The 16,346-nt window shown below is 39.6% G+C and overlaps 1 protein-coding gene across 1 annotated transcript in view; it reads right to left on the bottom strand.

Moving 5' to 3' along the window:
- The window catches only part of CCDC141 (coiled-coil domain containing 141), a 231,040-nt gene that overhangs the window by 164,884 nt on the left and 49,810 nt on the right, over nt 1-16,346 (bottom strand). Inside the window, exons 3-4 of the mRNA XM_061135268.1 lie at nt 5,561-5,752; nt 1,829-1,937 (exon numbers count right to left, since the gene is read on the bottom strand). Coding sequence (XP_060991251.1) covers nt 1,829-1,937; nt 5,561-5,752 — 301 coding nt within the window. The remainder of the gene's footprint in view (nt 1-1,828; nt 1,938-5,560; nt 5,753-16,346) is intronic.

Genomic DNA, 16,346 nt, shown 5'->3' with positions numbered 1-16,346 from the left:
CCTAGTAACTCAAAGAGCTAACACTAACAACGGCATTAGTGGCACTAACAAGGGCACTTCCTCTTCCAGCTTCATCCCAGATGCTTATGGAAAAGTCCCTCCACTTTCACCACAGCCCCTCCCCCTCCAGTCCCTCTGGAAAATGCTGTCACGTGATGGCCAAACCTCTTCACCAAGAGCATCCATCAGTGTCACGTTTTCAGAGGTACAATTGCTGCATTATGGTCACGTTGGTGGGATGAAGATTGAATTGAGGCCACAGAACCCATCTCAGTGGCCAATATTCAATTCACTTTCCAGCCTAAGAGGAATTTTGGGTGATTCTGTTTACCCAATTTAGGCTCAGATAGACTGCTGCTATATAAAAATGGGCACGCCACTGCTCTAACACTGATACTTTTGATGCTATTTATAACCCCCGTTAGTGACAGGTCCTATAGAACAATAACTGTTGGAACTATATGCATATATGTGGTTGGATCTCAAAAAGTTTACACAGGAAAGATTGAGTCCTTTAATCTTTGAGTTTTAGAAAAATAATGATCTTTTTTTTCTATTTATTTATATTAGTTAAAGGCTAATTACTTTACAATACTGTAGTGGTTTTTGCCATACATTGATAAGGCTCCTTTGGAGGGTGTTAAAAATACAAAATTTATTTGTGGTTTTAAAAACACCTTCTGTCACTATCCAGCATGATCAGGTTTATGAAGCTAAAAGGGGAGTTGCTATTGCTGTTTAGTCGCTAAGTTGTGTCCGACTCTTTTGCAGCCCCATGGACTGCAGCCTGCCACCTCTATCCATGGGGTTACAATGAGACAAATGAGTTCAGGAAGCTATCCACTTGTACTCAGATCTACTTGGCAGTAATAATTAGAAAAGAATCCATTAGGAAGAAAAGAAGTGATTGTTCCTATCTATTATCTAATCTGCTTTCACAGTAAAAGATTACAGTAAACAGCTATTCTTCCACAAATTCCTTCCTTACTACAATGCTGGCCCAGTCCAAATTCTGGTGGGAAAGGTCTAACACACAAACTGTTGGTTAACAACTAGGCTGTCTTTATAGTTGTTTCAGGGGGAGTTGAAAATAATTTTATAGAGTGTTTTCTTAGACTTTCATCTGGAAAAAGTTCACTATTTCTTTTAACCACCATAGTGAAAGGAAATTTCCTTATCAAGAGCTGTTATTAAAAACGTGATCTTCATTTACTGACTCTTAGAAGGAACAGTCACTGAATTCAACCATTTATTTAACCTGGAAAGATTTCATGAAGCTCCACCCAGGGCTGGCACCTCACTAGATGCTGAGGATACAGGGATGAGCAGGGTGGCATTGGCGCCTCCTCAGGAACTAAGATCCAGCAGACTGAATAACTGAACTTCCCAGAGGCTCTTCTACCATCCTTTAGCATCATTTACAACTAGTTCTTTCTTGTAGAAGATGACCAAAAATAAAGCTTTATTTACCCTTACTTGGAACAAGTTGAGGTATTCATAAGCAGATAAATTAAAAATACGCTCTCGTGCATGAGCATTCTCATATTAGTATCTCGAGAACTTTTAAAAGCTTATGTGAGAGGACTTCCCTGATGGTCCAGTGGCTAAGACTCAGTGCTCCCAACGCAGGGGGCCCAGGTTCCATTCCTGGCAAGGGAACCCTACCCCACATGTCACAACCGAGTTCACATGCCACAACTAAAGATCCTGCATGCTGCAACCAAGATCAAAGATCCCACAGGCCGCAATTAAGACTCGGTGCACCCAAAACAAATAAACAAATATTAAGGGAAAAAAAGCTTATGTGAGGAAGACAGGTAGTTCTTGCCTTTGGTATGATGTTCATGAAGTTGAAGGAGTGACTTCAAGGACTCGGCACTCTCAAACTCCTGAGTGTTCTGGAGGAACTCTTCTGCTTGGTCTATTTTAATGGCAAACTACAACAGAAATAACAAGGGAAACACATTTGAAAAGATAAAAACCGTAGTGCCACATTTAGTTATATGTAAATGTTTTCCATGAGTTATTGGCCTAGCCGATTGTGTATGTGTTTCTGGGATGATGTGTGTGTTTGTGTGAGCATGTGCTGGCTCACATGTTTGTATGAGGTTTGTGTGCCCATGTAGTCAATTTGCAAAGTGCCGAGATAAGAACTTTCCTGTCCGCTTCGCATTTCTTTCATACCTGGAAATACATGTGTATGCTGAAATAAACCCATTTGGTTACAGTTCACATGTCTATTGAAATTTTCAAGTAAAATTATTGTGTCCCATGTAACAAATACAGCTGCTATCAACATTCTAAAGCAGTTTCTCAAAGAACAACAACAATGTTTGTTAAAAGAAACCTACAAAAGTTTGTGTAGCCAGTAACCTACATAGTTATTAGTAAATTTAACTTAAAAATCCACTTAAAGAGGTTGAAATACATAGTTGATTCTTTTCTCGATAATTAGATGTAGAATTAAAAAATGTTAAGTCTCAGAACATAGCCTAATCCCATCTCTACACTTGATTTTAGGGCTGAGAAATTATGTCTAATCCTATTTCTTATACAAAGCAAAATACATATATTATTGTACAGAAAGTGGTCCAAATAGAAACATACCAAAGGGTTATATTTGTGAGAAGGAATAGGCTTAGAGACAGATGAGGAATGGCAAGCGTTTAGCTTTTAAATCTATAATTTGTAATTTTGTTTGAATTTTTTTATCAATAATTTTATGTACCTTTATTCAAATAAAAATGAAATTAGATGCAATAAAAAAGAAAAGTGAAAAATGTCTCTTCTACTTCAAGGAAAAAACAGGGAATGGCTACTTGACACCCTAAATGGTAAGGAACATGACCAACCTCTCTTTTTGTATTTCTCCATAGAGGAAGTATGAAAGGGTGATGCTCAAAGTGATGTCAAGATTCTCAGGGGAATGAGCAAATTTTAGAAAACAGCAAAACACACTCGGTAATGCTAGTACAGTATATGTGTGTGTGTGTGTGTGTGCGCGCACTCAGTAGCTCTGTCGTGTTTGACTCTTTGGGACCCCATGGACTATAGCCCATGAGGCTCCTCTGTCCGTGGGATTTCCCAGGCAAGAATACTGGAGTGGGTTGCCATTTCCTCCTCTAGGGAATCTTCCTGACCCAGGAATGGAACCCACGTCTCTTGCATCTCCTGCATTGGCAGGTGGATTCTTGTACCACTGCCTCACCTGGGAAGCCCATAGTATATCCACAGTAGTAGACAAATAACTCTTTCATTTCAGCATAAAAGTTCAAAGGAAACTATCACCATTTATGAGAGCATTCAAATCAATACATTCACTTTTGGATGATGTATAGAATAAACTCATAAAAGAGAAGTATCAGTGAGAAAGACACAAAAGTCTATCACAGTGCCTGTCATCTTTTTCAAGTTTTATCCAAACTCTCATCTTTGGATTTCGTGATATCTAATATTTTTATGTGACAATTTAAAGATCTACCGTGTTTGATTATTACAGCAATATAAAATCCAGTTATAAATGGCATGGAAAGATGAGAGAGCAATTGCTAAGCACACCCGCTTCTGAAATACAGAGAAGGCTTTCACCATCCTGTTAGAACCAGCAGATAGACATCCACTGTCAACTGGGGACAGTGTTCCTAAACTGAAGAACAGTGTTTTAGAAGAGAATAACCTGTATGATAGTTAAGCCTGTGAGTCTGAAGTCATCTTGTACTAACCATCAACCACGCAGTAACAAGTCATTTTGCATTTCTAAAGAACTGCATGCACATAGTTCACTAAGGGGATCCTATCTATACATTGTTTACATCTCTAAATCATTCTATTTCTAACAGTTCATTATAAGGATATTCTTTGAAGAGAAATTTCAAAGGAAAAACAAAACCCTGAGGGGTGATTTGGCTTTTCCTATAGATCATTACAAGAAATTTTGGAGCCGCCGTGTAACTTATATCTATATTTCAACTTGTTGTTTGACATATTTTTTAAAAAGACAACCCAATAAAGAAACAATGCTTTACTCAGAAAATCTTCCCTAATGTTCTAATATTAACCTTTATCTCAGGGATATTTTCTTTTCCCTACTTTTCTTCTTTTTACAGTCAGTATAGGATGGAAGTGGCAACAGGGGGACACTTTTCAAAGACCCTATTCTTAGTTTTGCTTACACAAGGGGCAGGGAAAATCATGTAGGAGTTTTCCATCAGCTAAGTATGAAATGGTTCACAAAATTGGAAGGAGGATAATATAAGAAACTTCATTTTTTCACTAGGAATCAGAGTACTGGGCTGAATTATGGGTTGACTTAGGAAGTATAATTCCTTTTATTTTATGTAATATATGGAAGTCATTTCTCATCATATAGAAAATCAGCTAGTATTAATGCTCCTACACAGTGAGAAACAAATATTAGACTTCATGTTTGAAAAAAGATAACTTCCTGTGCTCAGGCAACCTGAATTTCAAGGGCAGTTAATACTTATACCTCACCTACTAAGACAAAATGAATCAGATGTAGCTATAATCTGACCCCTGTAGGTGTATTTCACCTGGTTTATTTCTTTTCAGGAAAGAAAATTGTCCATGGGACTTTTTCCCGAAATAATCTGTGCGTTGGACTTCATTGTTCAAACTGTGAAAAACAAACCTTGAAAGTTACAATAAGGTTTTTGCTCCTCCTTTTAACTTTTAAACGGGTTCATGATACATGAGATTGTCTACCTCAATTTTAGTGTTCTTTTACTAATCTTTTTTCTTTCATTATTTTGGATTTAAGTCCTGAATTTTCAGTTTGGAAATATCATATTTTTCAAAGCTAGGGCTTTGTCATAATGAAGCAGTGCCCTCACATCAAAATGAATGAATTGCCACCTGACAGAAGTCAGAAGTGACATTTCCAGTAACTACCTTACACTAAATAGAACACCTCCTTTGAGACTGTTCTTTGAGTCTCACATTTTGAAATTGGGTTCTTCAAAAAACTGCAGAATTCAAGAAAAATCATGACCTTCTTAGGTCCAGGACTTTTTCCTTCCATATATTTTAACGAGCTCAAACTACAGAAATTCAACTACATGCCTTAGAGAGTACTCTATCACATGCTATGCTGACAAGTCAAACATTCTATGGACTATTATTCTGCAGTTGCCTTATCATAAGAAGCAGAAGAAACTGCGTCCTCCAACTGTTAGTTAACAAGAACATGTTAGAACAGCATTTCCTAGTAATCCTATAATCAGAGGTAATTGTTTGATTTAGTAATTGTATTAGTATTATCTAAAGAGAGAAATATATCAAAATGGCTTATGGGTAAAAATTCCCATTTTTACTTAATATTTGCCAATTTTAATTAATCGCACTTATCTTTTGTTTGAAGGTTTACATTCAAAATACTAAAACTTTTATTTTGACAATCAAAGTTTAAATGTATATAACTTGGTTATTCTGCTGTTTAAAAAAAAAAAAATCTGATCGCACTGTCTACTCAGAAGAAAGGATTTTCAGGAGTGTCATCCATTTACTCTGAAGTAGAGAAGGGAAACTCTTTTTAACAAACCTCCAAGGCATTTTCAAAAAATTCAGAGGTCAATCTGAGAAGCTCCCTCCTTCTCTCAAGCATGGAGACCAGGGCTGCCCATGCTTCGCCCAGAGTTTTGGCCATGGCATCATAGAGCTGACTCTGATCCTTGTTCTCTTCAGCAGTCCTGTCTGCTTCTTGCAGGAGTTCCCAGACTCGATCTTCCAAAGCCTAAGGCCAGGAAAAAAAAGGCAGAGTGTCACTCCGTGTAAGAACTTGGGATCATATTTTAAACACCTAGATTTTTGAAATTATATGTAGTTTAGGAAGGTCTAGAAGAGAATTTATAAATACAAATTGTTGTGCAGGCAGGAAGTAAAGCATCCAGGAGACAGCAGTTGAGACTGTGGTAAACTGGGGAGCATGGCCATGTTAAAGGCATCCACATTTGAATGTTGTTGAAACACCATAGAGATTTATTTTTAAAAATGCATGATTACATACACAGGGGCACAGAATACTATGCCAACTTCACATTACACAAAAAGAGAACTAACTGAAACACTTCTAGAAAGGAGTAATCATGAAAAAAAATTGTGAGAAATGAACCCAGTAAAACTTTTTATTCGAAATACGTGTTACTGTTAACAAGCTTGTGAAGCTTAATGTAAATGTTAAGAATAAGTTCTTGAAAGTGAACAGTCATAATGTAAAACTTAGAATATCTGTAACCAACACTGCATATTGTTTGAACAAAATGTGGAAGATGAAGGGCAACATGTGGTTTCATAATTGTCTCATTTGGGGACAGGAGGAGGATCCCACAGATACTAACTCTATTCTTGATATTGGCACCAAAATCAAGGCACAATTTTAAAATATAATACATTAACAATAACATGAATAAATTCTGAAATGTCAACATAAAAGGAAACTAAACATATGATAATGCAAAATACAACAAAGAAAATGAAGTAAATAAGAATACATTTAGGCGTGCGCACCCGTCCCCTCGCGGGGCCTCCGAGAGTCACTTCTCGGGGACGCGCGTCTCGACTGGAACACGCGGCATCCAAACCTGGCCCGGGGGCGACGGAGGAAAAGCGCGCGCGCGATCTTGGCGCGCGCCCACCCAAGGGCTGTTCCTGTCTCCGCGTCACCCTCCCTCTCGAGCGGGGTCCGTCTCGAGAGCAGGCCTCCGGTGTGGCTGTCTCTGACCGGCCCACGGGGGTTGCAGGCTGCCCCCTTCCTGCCAGACCGGAGGGGCTGGGGGGATCCCAGCAGGGGCAGGGCAGTCCCTTCATCCCAGTTGCCAAACAGCAACCCGCCCCCCCCCCCGGACCTTCCTCCTCCCTCCACCCCTGACGGTTCTGGCCTTCCCAAACCGCTTTTGATCTTGATTCCTCTTGGGTTGAAACAGACCAAGTTCCACCCCCCCCCCCCCCCAGGAACCCCTGTTTGGGGGGGGCCTGTATTATTTTTTAACGACACCCCAGTCCCCCACCTGTTCCTCCCCTTTCCCATGCTGCCAACTTCTATGACCCCTCCCTGTGCCGCCTGCTTCCCCTCCCGCCTTTCCTCTGGTCACAGCCACTCATGGAAGCAGGACCACTAAGGGACCTTCAATTAAAAAAAAAAAAAAAAGAAAAACCACAATAAAAAGGCTCACTAATGGGGAAAAAAAAAAAAAAAAAGAATATATTTATTACGACACACAAAACAAAATGATAGGAATATAATCAAATATCAGTTAATACTCAAAACATGAATGAGTTACTTTTTTCAATTAAAAGGCAAACAGTATCAGATTAAGGGGAAAAAATTCAACTAATTTATATCATCCCTCAACTAAAAAGATATAAAATCTTAAAATAAAGAGATGAGATATACTAGCAGAGACAAAAATAAAGGAGAATTAGCAATGTTAATCTCAGACAAATTAGAAATCAAAACAAAAAATCATTGTGATTAAAAAATAGTGCTTTATATTGATAAATTACACAATTCGCAGGGGAAATAAGGCACTCATGATGTTTATGTTTATGATATTAAAATATTTAAAGTAGGTATGTGTGCGCATACTAAGTCACCTCAGTCATGTCCAACTCCCTGACACCCTATGAACTGTAGCCCGCCAGGCTCCTCTGTCTCTGGGATTCTCCAGGCAAGAAAACCAGAGTGGGTGGCCCTGCCCTTCTCCAGGGGGTATTCTTGACCCAGGGATTGGATCCACGTTTTTTAACTCTCCTGCACTGGCAGGTGGGTTCTTCACCACTGGTGCCACCTACACCCAGTCAGACCAAAATGCAATACAAGTAGAAATAAACAACAAAAGACCAGATGATAAAAGAAATCTTTAGAAATTTTAAGAAAACACTTTAAAGAAAAATTCCTAGATTGAATAAAGAAAAAACTATAAATACAGGCTACTTAGAAGAAAAAAATAACAATGAGGCTACTATGTTTAAAACTTAAGATACACAGATATTTTATGCTTAGATGAAATTCATAGCATTAGACAACTTTGTTTTTGAAAGAAAAAATACATTAAACATTCAAGTCTAAATTATAGAAAAAGACTCAGAAACTAAGACAAAAATTAAAGGGGATTAACTTATTCAATATAAAATCAGAAATTAACAAATGAGAGATAAATAAAAGAATCAATTTTTTTAAAGGTTGAGTCACTGAAAACCCAAATGAAATATAAAAACATCTGACAGGCGGGATCAAGATGGCAGAGTGGGAAGATCCTGAGCTCATGTCCTCCCACAGACAAACCAACACTACAACTACATATAGAACAACTCATTCTGAGAAACATCTGAAAACTAGTATAATGGCTCTCCCAAAATTAAGGAAAATTTTGAAAACTACATCAAGATGGAGAGAAGTGGCAGAGGTGTAATGTAGACAGTATACATACCACCAGCGCAGGGACCCACAAGTGGGAAGGGATACCACAAATTCAAACGTCCTAAGGAGCAAGGGGTTCGAGCCCCATGTTGGGCACCTCAGCCTTTGGTACCAGCACTGGTAGGACAAGGCTCCCTTAACTGACTTTAAAAACCAGCAGGGCTCATGTAGAGCTAGAGCACTATACTAAACTGAGACTCTTAAGAGGCTTGTACACTAACTTACTCACTTGAGTCTCAGTGCAGAGGCAAAAGTTTGAAAAGTGCCTGTTGCTCTAGCCAGCCTGCCAAAGTTGTCCAGCACATGCAGTCTATTAATACATAGAAGATGAAGAAAAGCTATGACCAATCTAAACAGCATATTAAAAAGCAGAGACATTACTTTGCCAACAAAGGTCCATCTATTCAAAGCTATGGTTTTTCCAGTAGTTATGTATGGATGTGAGAGTTGGGCCATGAAGAAAGCTGAGTGCCAAAGAATTGATGCTTTGGAACTGTGGTGTTGGAGAAGACTTCATGAGAGATCCTTGGACTACAAGGAGATCAAACCAGTCAATCCCAAAGGAAATCAGTTCTGAATATTCATTGGATGGACTGATGCTGAAGTTGAAGCTCCAATACTTTGGCCACCTGATGAGAAGAACTGACTTAGTGGAAGAGACCCTGATGCTGGGAAAGATTGAAGGTGGGAAGAGAAGAGGACGACAGAGGATTAGATGATCAGATGGCATCACCGACTTGATGGACATGGGTTTGAACAAGCTCCAGGAATTGGTGAAGGACAGGGAGGCCTGGCGTGCTGCAGTCCATGGGCTCACAAAGAGTTAGACATGACTGAGTGACTGAACTGAACTGATGCTCCCACTCAAGATCATACCTTCAAGATTGAGAGAAGTAACTGCTTTGTCTAACCCATAGAAACAAACACAGAAAACCAAACAAAAAAGAGGAGTTTGTTCCAAATGAAAGAACAATATAAAACCCATGGTTTTACCCTGATAAAAAAAACCTAATGAAATGGAGATAAGTATTAGGTTGATACACAAGTAATTGTGGTTCCAGACCATGAATTTTAAATCATTTTAACTAGCCTCAAACACATCTTTACTAATCAAAATAGGAACCATTACAATCAACACATTGTTGCTGATGAGAAATAAGTTTGTTTACTCCTGTAGCGTAAATATCCATGCTTCAGCATTCGATGAACTCTTGGAAAGCATTTTCTGCCTCCTGCTGATTGTGGAAGCATTTTCCCTGCAAAAAGTTGTTGAGATGCTTGAAGAAGTGGTAGCTGGTAGATAAGAGGTCAGGTGAATATGGCGGATGAGGCACAACTTTGTAGCCCAAATCGTTCAACTTTTGAAGCTTTGGTTGTGTGATGCACAGAAGAAGCGGGCCCATTCTGTTGACCAACACTAGCTGCAGGCATTGCGTTTCTCAGTGCATCTCACCGATTTGCTGGGCATATTTCTCAGATGTAACAGGTTTTGCAGGAAAGCTGTAGTGAATCATGCTGTCAGCAGACCACCAAGCTGAACACCAGGTCTTTTTCGGTGTAAGCCTGGTTTTAGGAAGTGCTTTGGAGCTTCTTCTCAGTCCATCCGGAGCTGGACATTGCAGGTTGTCACATAAAATTCACTTTTCAACGCACATCACAATCTGATCAAAAAATGCTTTGTTGTTGTTGTGTAGAATAAGAAAAGACACTTCAAAACAACAAATTTTTTGATTTTCGATCAGCTCATGAGGCAACTACTTACCAAGCTTTTTCAACTTTCCAATTTGCTTCAAATGCTGAATTAGCACAAAATGGTCAACACTGAGATCTTCAGCAACTTCTCATGTAGTTGTAAGAGGATCAGCTTCAATGATTGCTCTTAATTCGACACTGTCACTTTCTGATGGCCAGCCACTGCACTTCTCATCTTCAAGGCTATTGTCTCCTTTGCAAAACTTCTTAAATCACCACCACACTGTATGTTCATTATCAGTTCCTGCATCAAATGCATTGTTGATGTTGCGAGAGTTGTCTCTGCTGCTTTACAACCCATTTTGAACTTGAATAAAAAATCACTCAAATTTGCTTTTTGTCTAATATCATTTTATAGTCTAAAATAAACAGCAAGTAATAAGTCATCAGCAAAACAAACAAACAAACAAAGGGAGAAATGAGCATTTAAAATGATGTATAACATAACCACATTTAAGAATGTATTCCAGTATCAAAGGGCAAAGTTCAACAATGTAAAACTGCAATTACTTTTGCACCAACCTAACAATTGCCTGATAAAAAGTACAAAGTGAAACTGTTAGTTGCTCAGTCATGTCTGACTCCTTGTGACCCCAGGGACTGTAACCTGCCAGACTCCTCAATCCATGGAATTCTCCAGGCAAGAATACTGGAGTGAGTTGCCATTGCCTTCTCCAGGGGATCTTCCCAACTCAGGAATAGAACCCCACGTCTCCATGTCTCCTCCATTGGCAGGCAGATCCTTTAATGTCTGAGCCACTGGAGAAGCCCAAATAGTCCAAAGCAACAGTCATAATGTCACACACCAAACTCAGAAGAATGGAGGAACACAATAAGAATTTCAACAAAGCTAAAAAATATAAAGAAGAACCAATCAATATAAAACCGACATAAAAAAAGAGCTAAAGAATACAATAACTGAAATAATATACTGGAGGGAATAAACTACAGATTAGATGATGCAGAACAACACATACACAATCTGAAAGACAAAATAGTGGAAATCAGAACAACAATGATAGTTTACGAAAGCTCTGGGACAAATTGAGATTATAAACATTTGCATTACAGGGGTCCCAGAACAAAGAGAGAAAGAGGCATGTTGTTGCAAATGGCTACATTTCATTCTCTTTTGTGGGTGAGTAATATTCCATTGTAAATATATACCACATCTTCTTTATCCACCCATATGTTGATGGACACTTAGGCTGATTTCAATTCTTGACTATTGTAAATAGTGCTGCAAATAAACATTGGGGTTGCTTGTTACCCTGGCATAGCCAGGTAGATTCACAAATGTAAAATAATTTGTTATGCATTAAACATTCAAGGTTCCCTCATACTTAATAAAGAAAGACAATAAAATTCATAATGCAACAAAGAGCTGGATAATTTCATACTTAATTCAAAACTTCCCTCAGGTAGAGTGGGTTGAACATGCCAATGAACTAACTCTTCAGAGACATCCATTGAACACTTGCCCACTCAACTCTCTTTGGTATTTGGGCTAACCACACATATGATTGTCTAAATTGCCAGGACAGTTAGATCAAATGTGTGTACTTTCTTAGTTTCCTCCTCATATGACAAGGCTGGCTAATTTTATATTGTCCATGTTTTTTCCATTTTATATATTTACCATTAAAATGGAATAACTTGGGAGGAGCCAAGATGGCAGAGGAATAGGACAGGAAGACCACTTTCTCCCCTACAAATTCATCGAAAGAACAATTGTATGCAGAGCAAACTTCACAAAATAACTTCTGATCGCTAGCTGAGGTCATCAGGTGCCCAGAAAAGCAGCCTATTGTCTTCAAAAGGAGGTAGGACAAAATATAAAAGATAAAAAGAGAGACAAAAGAGCTAGGGACAGAGACCCGTCCCAGGAAGGGAGTCTTAATAGAGGAAGTTTCCAAACACCAGGAAACCCTCGCACTGGTGGGTCTGGGGGAAGTTTTTGAATCTCGGAGGGCAACCTAACTGGGAGGGGAAAAATAAATAAAACCCACAGATTAGGTGCCTAAAAGCAACTCCCAGCAGAAAAGTACCCCAGATGCCCGCATCCACCACCAGCAAGTGGGGGTGGAACGGAGAGGAGCCAGCGGTATTGCTTAGGGTAAGGACCGGGCCTGAGTGCCCTGAGGGCAATCGGAGGGAGCTTTTGTGAGTTACCAACTTAAACTGTGGGATAGCAAGAGAGAGAGAGAGAATTAACCGGCCTGAACACACTGCCGGCCATTCGCAGAACAAAGGGACCGAGCAAGTCCAGAGAAGAGCTCGCAGGCTGCAGACCAGCCCAGCCCCGCCAGAGGCAGGAGGCAGGGGGGAGGGAAAGGGGCAGGCTCGGCCCCAAGGTCCGCATCCCCTACCACACTGCAAACAGGCCTCCAGTTTCTAACCAAAGACCTCCTGAGATTCTGAATGGTCGACATCCGCCGGGAGGGTCGCGGCGAGACACAGGGCGCAGGCACCCAACCGGCGCGGGTGGGGACTGGGGCTGGGGACATGGAGGGCAGGAGGCGCACGCACCCGATTGGCGCAGACGGAAACTGAGACTGGGACCATGGAGGGAAGAAGGCGCGCCGCACCTGGGGAGAGTGCGCCCGTCAAGCTCCTGGCTGCCTGAGCCACTCGGACGGGGAAGGCACAAAACACAGGCGTGGCTTTTTATTCCGCGCTTTTGTGGAACACCCCGAGGGCTGGAACCACGGGGCAGCATAGGGCACGCTCCATATAGAACAGCCGGGAGCCTGAGCAGCGCAGACGGAGAAAGCAGCGGGAGCCCCTCCCGGCAGCGCGACGGAACTAGCAACCAGAACAAGAGACCACCTCCGCCCGCCTGGGTCAGGGCGAAAATTAGGCACTGAAGAGACCGGCAAACAGAAGCCAAATAAACAAAGGGAACCGCTTCAGAAGGGACTGGTGCAACAGATTAAAATCCCTCTAGGAAACATTGACTACACAGGAAGGGGCCTGTAGATATTGAGAAGTGTAAGCTGGAACGAGGAGCTATCTGAAACTGAGCAGAACCCACACTGACCGCAACAGCTCCAGACAAATTCCTCGATATCTTTTTACTTTTTTTTCTTTTTAATTAAAAATATTTTTTTTCTCTTTTCTTTTTTATTTTTTCTCTTTTATTTTCTTTTAAAATTCCGTATTACTCCCCCATTACTCCTTAACTTTCATTTTCATAGATTTTTATGATTTTTTTAATTAGGAAAAATTTTTTTTTCTTTTTTTCTTTTTTCTTTTTTTTTCTCTTATTTCCTTTTAAAGTCCTCTATTACTCCTCTACTACTCCTTAATTTTCATTTTCATTTCACTATAACCTTGCAAAATAAAAAAAAGCCCTATTTTTAAACTGAACTTCATATATATTTCTAAAACTTTTTGTGTTTTTGTTTTTAATATTGTATTTTTAAGAGTCTAACCTCTACTCTAGATTTTTAATCTTTGTTTTTCAGTATGTGATATAAATTTTGGACATTTAAGAATCCAATATTCAGTTCCCATTTTTATTCAGGAGTGTGTTGATTATTCTCTCCCAATTTTGACTCTCCGTTTTCTACCTCAGAACACCTCTATTTCCTCCTTTCCCCTTCTCTTCCCAATCCAATTCTGTGAATCTTTGTGAGTGTCTGGGCTATGGAGAACACTTTGGGAACAGACAACTGCATAGATCTGTCTCTCTCCTCTTGAGTCCCCCTTTTTCTCCCCTGCTCATCTCTATCTCCCTCCTCTCTCTCCTCTTTTTCATGTAACTCTGTGAACCTCTCTGGGTGTCCCTCACGGTGGAGAATCTTTTCACCATTAACCTAGAAGTTTTCTTATCAGTGCTGTATAGTTGGAGAAGTCTTGAGACTACTGGAAGAATAAAACTGAAATCCAGAGGCAGGAGACTTAAGCCCAAAACCTGAAAACACCAGAGAACTCCTGACTACATGAAACTTTAAGTAATAAGTGACCGTCCAAAAGCCTCCATACCTACACTGAAACCAACCACCACCCAAGAGCCAATAAGTTTTAGAGCAAGACATACCACGCAAATTCTCCAGCAACGCAGGAACATAGCTGCGAACGTCAACATACAGGCTGCCCAAGGACACACCTAACACATAGACCCAACTCAAAACTCATTACTGGGCACTCCATTGCACTCCAGAGAGAAGAAATCTAGTTCCACGCACCAGAACACTGACGCAAGCTTCCCTAACCAGGAAACCTTGACAAGCCAATTGTCCAACCCCACCCACTGGGTAAAACCTCCACAATAAAAAGGAATCACAGACCTCCAGAATACAGAAAGCCCACTCCAGACACAGCAATCTAAACAAGATGAAAAGGCAGAGAAATACCCTACAGGTAAAGGAACATGAAAAATGCCCACCAAGTCAAACAAAAGAGGAGGAGATAGGGAATCTACCTGAAAAAGAATTTAGAATAATGATAATAAAAATGATCCAAAATCTTGAAAACAAAATGGAGTTACAGATAAATAGCCTGGAGACAAATATTGAGAAGATGCAAGAAATGTTTAATAAAGACCTAGAAGAAATAAAGAAGAGTCAATTAAAAATGAATAATGCAATAAATGAGATCAAAAACACTCTGAAGGGAACAAAGAGTAGAATAATGGAGACAGAAGATAGGATAAGTGAGGTAGAAGATAAAATGGTGGAAATAAATGAAGCAGAGAGGAAAAAAGAATCAAAAGAAATGAGGACAACCTCAGGGACCTCTGGGACAATGTGAAATGCCCCACCCAACATTCGAATGATAGAGTCCCAGAAGAAGACAAAAAGAAAGGCCATGAGAAAATACTCAAGGCAATAATAGCTGAAAACTTCCCTAAAATGGGGAAGGAAATAGCCACCCAAGTCCAAGAAACCCAGAGAGTCCCAAACAGGATAAACCCAAGGCAAAACACCCCAAGACACATATTAATCAAATTAACAAAGATCAAACACAAAGAACAGATATTAAAAGCAGCAAGGGAGAAACAACAAATAATACGCAAAGAGATTCCCATAAGGATAACAGCTGATCTATCAATAGAAACCCTCCAGGCCAGAAGGGAATGGCAGGGCATACTTAGAGTAATGAAAGAGAATAACCTACAACTTAGACTACTGTATCCAGCAAGGATCTCATTCAGATATGAAGGAGAATTCAAAAGCTTTACAGACAAGCAAAAGCTGAGAGAATTCAGCACCACCAAACCAGCTCTTCAACAAATGCTAAAGGATCTTCTCTAGACAGGAAACACAGAAAGGTTGTATAAACGTGAACCCAAAACAACAAAGTAAATGGCAATGGGGCCACACCTATCAATAATTACCTTAAATGTAAATGGGTTGAATGCCCCAACCAAAAGACAAAGACTGGCTGAATGGATACAAAAACAAGACTCCTATATATGCTGTCTATAGAGACCCACCTCAAAACAAGAGACACATACAGACTAAAAGTGAAGGGCTGGAAAAACGCAAACGGAGACCAAAAGAAAGCAGGAGTCGCAATACTCATATCAGATAAAATAGACTTTCAAATAAAGGATGTGAAAAGAGACAAAGAAGGACACTACATAATGATCAAAGGATCAATCCAAGAAGAAGATATAACAATTATAAATATATATGCACCCAACATAGGAGTACCGCAATATGTAAGGCAAACGCTAACGAGTATGAAAGAGGAAATTAATAGTAACACAATAATAGTGGGAGACTTTAATACCCCACTCACAACTATGGATAGATCAACTAAACTGAAAATTAACAAGGAAACACAAACTTTAAATGACACAATGGACCAGCTAGACCTAATTGATATCTATAGGACATTTCACCCCAAAACAATCAACTTCACCTTTTCCTCAAGTGTACATGGAATCTTCTCCAGAATAGATCACATCCTGGGCCATAAATCTAGTCTTGGAAAATTCAAAAAAATTGAAATCATTCCAGTCATCTTTTCTGACCACAATGCAGTAAGATTAGATCTCAATTACAGGAAAAAAAAATTGTTAAAAATTCGAACATATGGAGGCTAAATAACACCCTTCTGAATAACCAACAAATCAAAGAATAAATAAAAAAAGAAATCAAAATATGCATAGAAATGAATGAAAATGAAAACACAACAACCCAAAACC

This window comes from Dama dama, chromosome 33 (genome assembly GCF_033118175.1).
Source record: "Dama dama isolate Ldn47 chromosome 33, ASM3311817v1, whole genome shotgun sequence".
Lineage (NCBI taxonomy): Eukaryota > Metazoa > Chordata > Mammalia > Artiodactyla > Cervidae > Dama > Dama dama.
Note: the sequence above shows the minus strand (reverse complement) of the source record. Positions and strands in the feature narration are given on the sequence as shown.